Source organism: Lampetra fluviatilis, chromosome 55 (genome assembly GCF_964198595.1).
Source record: "Lampetra fluviatilis chromosome 55, kcLamFluv1.1, whole genome shotgun sequence".
Lineage (NCBI taxonomy): Eukaryota > Metazoa > Chordata > Hyperoartia > Petromyzontiformes > Petromyzontidae > Lampetra > Lampetra fluviatilis.
Genome location: NC_136329.1, coordinates 1356696 through 1363220, shown reverse-complemented (window position 1 = coordinate 1363220; position 6525 = coordinate 1356696). Strand labels below are relative to the sequence as shown.

The 6525-nt window shown below is 47.3% G+C and overlaps 2 protein-coding genes across 2 annotated transcripts in view; both read right to left on the bottom strand.

Annotated features, from left to right (window-relative positions):
* The window catches only part of MRPL19 (mitochondrial ribosomal protein L19), a 200443-nt gene that overhangs the window by 110511 nt on the left and 83407 nt on the right, over positions 1 to 6525 (bottom strand). The window lies entirely within an intron of this gene.
* Positions 4104 to 6525, bottom strand: part of LOC144949930 (complement C1q and tumor necrosis factor-related protein 9-like) — a 44575-nt gene continuing 42153 nt past the window's right edge. Inside the window, exon 5 of the mRNA XM_078879920.1 lies at positions 4104 to 4585. Within this exon, the coding sequence (XP_078736046.1) occupies positions 4104 to 4585 (482 nt within the window). The remainder of the gene's footprint in view (positions 4586 to 6525) is intronic.

The following is a 6525-nucleotide window of genomic DNA, read 5'->3' as shown; positions in this document are numbered from 1 at the left end:
GATTAAAATCGAGATGGAGCACGTGTGTGAGTGGGGATGGCTCAGGGGAGTGTTCCTTGTACCGTCATCATGATCAAATTATTTGTAATGTCGCACAGATTTCACGAAAAGGATACAATTATCGTTCTATTTGCAAACTCGGAGGTGCGGCATACAGGGGGTCATGAGTTTTCGTGTGCCAGGCTCCACAAGTGCAGCAGCAGCAGCAGCAGCTTCAAACAGCTCCTGAAGGTCGATGGGAGTTTGAACACATTGCCCATGGAGTGGGAGAGAGTTCCAGATGATGGAAGCAGCCACTGAGAATCACTGCCCAAGCCATGACAGTCCTGATTATGGGAACAATTAGCAAATATTGGGACATGCCACGTAGAACAGGGCACTTCTCCGTGCGCAGAGTTTTAAGGAAAGCGAAGAAATACGGGGACTGAATTTGAAAGACGTCATGGTGACGAAGGATAATTTTGTCTGCGATTCTGGATTTGACAGGCAGCAAGCGCAAGGTGTTTGTTAGTGCAGTCGCGGAGTCCACACAACTTGGCAATGTGGAGCTTCATAGCTCATTAGATTACTCCCGGATTATGATTCTGAAAATATTATGATTCTGGCTGTGCCTGGTGTCAAAGCCAGTATTTTTCAGGCTATTTTGGATTCGCTGCAATTTTTATATTTAAAATCTGATATCTGAACAAGAATGGTGTTACAATAGTCCAGAAGACAGCCAACGATGCTACATGGCAGTGTGTTTTTTATGGCAACTGTCAGCATCGGTCAGAGCGTTAAATGAAGGGTGACATCCAAGGTTTGCTGGTGGTTAGACACTAATGGGAGAGCCAGTGATGATGAGTAGATTGAGGCAGTGAGGGGGCCCTAGTCTTCTTCTTTCGTGTGGCTACTGAGGTAGATGCAGAGCAACAACTATAATTTCACGTTCAGATGGTCAAGCCAGATAGCCGCGACAAGAGTAGCAGAGTTAATTGCTGTGATGACTCCTTCGTATTTGTGGATTGGGCATTGCATCGTTATACGTTGTACAGACTGTTCTGGATGACCAGCCGCACATTGGAGCGTGTTTAATTGTCCCTCAGGTATTCGCATCTGCCATGGTTATCCATTGTAACTTTTATCCATTGTAATTTTATGCGGCGAAGGAAGCTCATTTACTTTGACATGCTAATCTCTCTCCCTAATCTATCTCTCCCTAATCTCCCCCATTAACACAACTGATGTGCTTGCGTGCGGGGATGGGACTCCATTCCAGCTCGGACCCCGCCTGCTTGCCCTTGGCCAACATATATAACCTCTTGTTGCAGCAGCTCTCTCGCTGTGTTCTTCCTGGTTCAGCAGTTCTACTGCTGGATTATTTTTTCTGCATGAGGACGATCGCTGGTGTTGCGATTGAAACGTCATTATATATTTGATTTTTTTATTTTTCGACCTACGTGACTTTACCGAAAGAGCCAAATAGTATAGATTCCTGCAGGGTTCTCTTCCACGACGACTACACTGAACCGCGCTCGAACACAACACGGCAGATGCGCATACACGTTCCATAAATGGAAGATCAAAGAATCGCCCAACTGCGAATGTGGAGAAGTCCAAACCATCGAACACATCACCGATGAATGCTCCATCCATGCACATCCTGGCGGTATCGCTGAAATCCACACTGCGTCAACCACATAATTAGACTGGATGAGGAACCTTTGCATTCATTTGTGACAATTAGGAAAACATTAACTGTTGCTTTTCACAATGCCATACGAAAAAAGAAGTGAAGGCAATGAATGATTAACAGAGATGAGAGCCCAAAGCCTCACGTGCACGGCAGGCCACGCCCAGTAGTGTGGAACCAATTCAAAGTATCGGGCACACTCCAAATTCGAATTAAATTCAGGTGTTCTCCTTGAAGAGGGACTGAGCTGGGGTGTTGTGACGTGGAGGGTGATGTAGGCCCGTGTCTCGTCATTATTGCAGGCATGCAAATGCTCATTGGAATAACACTTTGAACTCAAATGTCGCCGTTTCACAAACCTCCGGTACTCATCTGTTGTGGCATCGCCCATGTCTCAGGAGGACAGAACACAACGCAGAGTATCCACTCATCGTCTCCAAACTTTATTATTTTTGTTGCCTATTATTTGGTTCTTTTGGTAAAGTCACGTAGATAGAAAATAAAATTAAGAATAAAAACAAAAAACCCACGACCTTTCGATCGCGGAGAGAAAATGGGGGGCAAGCCACCAAATGCAACTGCTTATAAGGGCTTCCGAAGTTGTGAGTGGGCGGAGGACGAGAGTTGCAAGGCAGCAGCAAAGAAGCTGCGCGGCGAACGGCACAGTCCAAGAATGTTAACAGCATGGGCGGGGCAGCCAATGCTAATGAAGGAGTAAAGCGCGAGATAGAGGTAGAGCTGAGCGGCGAGGGGCGCAGTCCAAGTGTGTTAGACAATGAGGGGCGAGGGAGGGGGTAGAGATAGGGGGAGAGAGAGGGGGGGTAGAGATAGGGGAAGAGAGGGGTAGAGATGGGGGGGGGGGCATTGCACTTCGCTACACACATCCACACAGCTGACGATATAGGTTGATAAGAAAACACAAATCAAGTCATGACCCAAAGTGGTTGATGACATCTTTCCAATGATTGCTGAGTTTATAACCGTCCTCTCGGTTAAAATTGTGTCTGTGACTGTGGATAGCTTCGTGAACAAATCTTTGTTAATTGCCAGTCGGCTTGTAAAGTACCATAGTCTTAGAGAAATCAATTTCACGTGAGCTAGCCGCATTAAAGTAATGATCAACCATGGCAGAAGTATTGGTCCTGCCGTGTTTCAGATCTGCCTTATGTTCACGAACACGGTTCGAGACGTCTTTTAGTTTCCCCAAAGTAACTGCTGTCGCAGACACAGCTTAGTTTGTAGACGCCAGGATATTGCATGTCAGGAATCTTGTCCTTCACAGATGGGATCAGATCATGAATTTTATGCACTGTGTTAAATCGGACCTGGATCTTGTGTTTGTTCAAGATTTTGGAAATCTTTTTGGTTACCCCTGCTATGTATGGCAAGGTGATGGCTTATATTTGATATCTAATTGACTTTACCGAAAGAACCAAAAAATATGAATTCCTGCAGTCACGAAAGTTAAGTCAAAATTTTTGTTGCCTATTTAGCCAAACTGTCCCCCTCATTACGATTCACGGGAGAGGAAACAGGGCGAGCCGGCTACATGACCATCACTCTGCACCACACTCTGGGCCTCGCTCTGGGTCTCACTAAAAGCAACACCGCCCCTTACTGTGAAAAACGTGACAGGATCCTCGAAAAAGAGTCTTGAGACTCACTGCAGTGTTTATAGGTAAACGAGCATAGGCCTAGTGCTGCTAGGGGTGCCATGGTGGCGAAATGTTATATCCCTCGCCTGGTATGCAGGAAGTCGTGGGTTCAATCCCGACCCTAATGCCTGTATATTTGGAGTTTGCATGTCTCTCTTTATGAGAGACATTCAATTGACGCACGTTTAGAGTATTTCACCACTTTAAATTCCCAGGTGATAAACCACTTCGTTGAGATATCATTTGTGGCCAGGACGCGTCTCAAAAATATCTATATAGCACAGTCGGCCTTACCTGATAAAATTAAAGTTCATAGTTGGAGTGAACAGTGATCGTTGTTTGTAGGGTTAGATATACCGAGTTAGCCATTCACGCCACACTGATTTTTTTTGCAGCAGATATTTTTTTTATTCCATAAGCATTTGCTGTGCGTTGATCACTGTAAATTAATTATTTGCCAGTTTCACCTCTCGCCTGAGGCAGGTCATTGCGCACACAGACATCAACACGAATTATATCAAGACGACACGCCTCGATCACAGACTAAAGAACGGCGTCAGGGTAGGTCAAATAAATGTGGCCATGGTGTGGAAAGTGCAATACCTCTCCCCTCCCCTTCCCTCCTCTTTTCTCTACTGCCCTCCACACCCATCCCCTCTTTTCCTCTTTCATCAACTCCCCTCCTTCTCCCCCTCCTCTTTTTCCCCCTCCTTTCCCCCCTCCCATTCCGTGGTGTCGCTCACCTGCACTCCCCACCACCCCTGCCACTCCCCCACTCAGTAGCTGAGCAGGAACCCGGAGAATACGCTGTCCCCCCCCTCCCTGGGCACAATGACCAGATTGGCAGCGTTCCCTTCATGCGCGCGCAGCCACACGGAGTCTCCGGCGGCAAGCGCAACCACGGCACTGCCAGAAATCTCCTCGTCAGTCTTGCCGCCGAAATTCGCCACAATCTTCCCCTTCTCACTGGCAGCGCCCGCCTTGCTCATCGCCAACTCCACCCTCACATACGCTCCTCTCACTCCTGCTTCTCCTGGTCCCCCCAGGGTGAGGTGGAAGGATAAAAAGTAAAGTCCGGCTACGGGGCTCGTGAAGTTGTTGTAGTGGGTGTCGTAGATGCCCTGGCCGTTGACCACGACGGAGTCGAAGTGGAAGACGCCCCCCGGCGGCACGGTGATGGTGACGCCGATGGAAGCATCCGAGGTGGAGGAGAGTTTGACGGAGAACGCAAGCGGCGAAGGTGAGGCTCCTGAGCAGCCTGCGTGGAGGGGTGGAGGGGTGAGTGGTTTGTGGGGGGGGGGGGGGATTTATAATTTGAGTGCTGCCAATGTGAAAAGGGTCGGGTTAAGGGTGGTGTTGGGGCTTCCAGTGTGGAATTGTTGGATAAAGTACGGATGCTCAATTTCCCAAACTCCACTGCCTCCCTGACTACTATCGCCGACTGTTTATATTGCTCACTCTTCTTACCTATAAAAGTTATTCTTTGTCTGTGTGTCTGTCTGCGCGGGTACCTCGAGACGTTTTTAACTGACAAACTGTGGGGGTTACGTATCGAAAAAGTACACGGATACCACGCCGCATTCCGAAAAAGTGCTATTCGTATTTCACATGTGTCAAGTTCAAAGTAGTTTCATTAACAATTTATTCCCTTTTATAAGCACAGGGTGGCACTAGAGCACGCATCTGTGCATGCGCGAGAACGCCGGCAAGCGGTGGTGGTTGCACTAATAATGCACACACACGATCGGTGGGGGGAGTTCTCATTCGTGTTAAAAATGCAACAACAAAAAATACACAACGCTAAGGTAAATTATTCACAGTGTGATGTCCTCTTCTCCCCAATGTGTGCACTTACTACTATAGGGTCAGTAGATACTACTATTATAGTCCTTAGATAATATTACTGTAGAGCGGGTGGGGGGATGGTGGGGGTGGGTAGCAGCCCAGCCCCAGCCTGCAAAGGTGCCACCGCGGCCAGCTGGGCAATCTAGGCGAGGCGGGGAGCTCTGCACGGGACTAGGCCTCACAACGGCACTCTGTGAAGTCAGTAGTTAACTGCTATAGAGTCAATATATACTATGAAAGAGTCGGTAGATACGACTAGAGAGTCAGTAGATACTACTGTAGAGTCGGTAGATGCTACTGTAGAGTCAGCAGATACTGCTACAGTCAGCAGATCTTGATATAGCGTTAGTAGTTACTACTATAGTCAGTAGATACTACTTTAGAGCCAGTATTCACTACTACAGAGTTGGTTTATACTGCTATAGAGTCAGCAGATACTACTATAGTCAGAAGTTACTACTATAGAGTCAGAAGTTACTACTATAGAGTTAGTTACTACTATAGTCAGTGGATACTACTATAGAGTCAGTTGATACTACGATATAGTCAAATACTGCTACAGTCAGTATATACTGCTGTAGAGTTGGTAAGACACGACTATAGAGTCAGCAGATACTGGTATAGTCATCCCATACTACTGTAGAAAAGGGATGTGCATAGTGAGCATAGTTGAGAGGGTGCAATTGGGGACAAACAGGTGTGAGCATTGGGGCACATGAGGACTCAGAATGAGGAGGGGTATATAAGCAGGAGTGTGTGTAAGGGGAGTTGTTGTTCGGGGACCAAGTGAAGAGACGTGTCGCCGCTGCTGCTCAGACCTGAACAGGACCTCGCCTCTCACCTCGTTGCCGGACAGGTGTTGCCTGACCCCCCACCCGGGACAGACGGGTGAGTGGGTGCGAGAAGGCGTAGGTGAGGGCAGGGAGCAGCGGCGAAATAGAGAAGAGCAGATGCTGGGCGGAGTAGATGAGAGTGGGTAGGAGGAGGAAGCGGCGTGTGTAAAGACAGTGAGAGGCAGTCAGAGGTGTGCCTACAACTGGTGCGAGAGTAGGATTAATAAAGTGTAAGCAGGTGACCTGTTACTCCGTGTCAGTGTGAGTAATTACTACACTACAATGAAGTTCATAGTTGCTACTATAGTCATTATATACTACTATAGAGTTGGTTCATACTACTAGAGTCGTCAGATATTACTATTGAGTCAGTAGATACTACTGCAGTCAGTAGATACCACTACGTCAGTAAATACTACTACAGTCAGTAGATATTACTAAACAGTCAGTAGATACTACTACGGTCAGTAGATACCACTACAGTCAGCAAATACTATATTCAGTAGATCTTACTACAGAG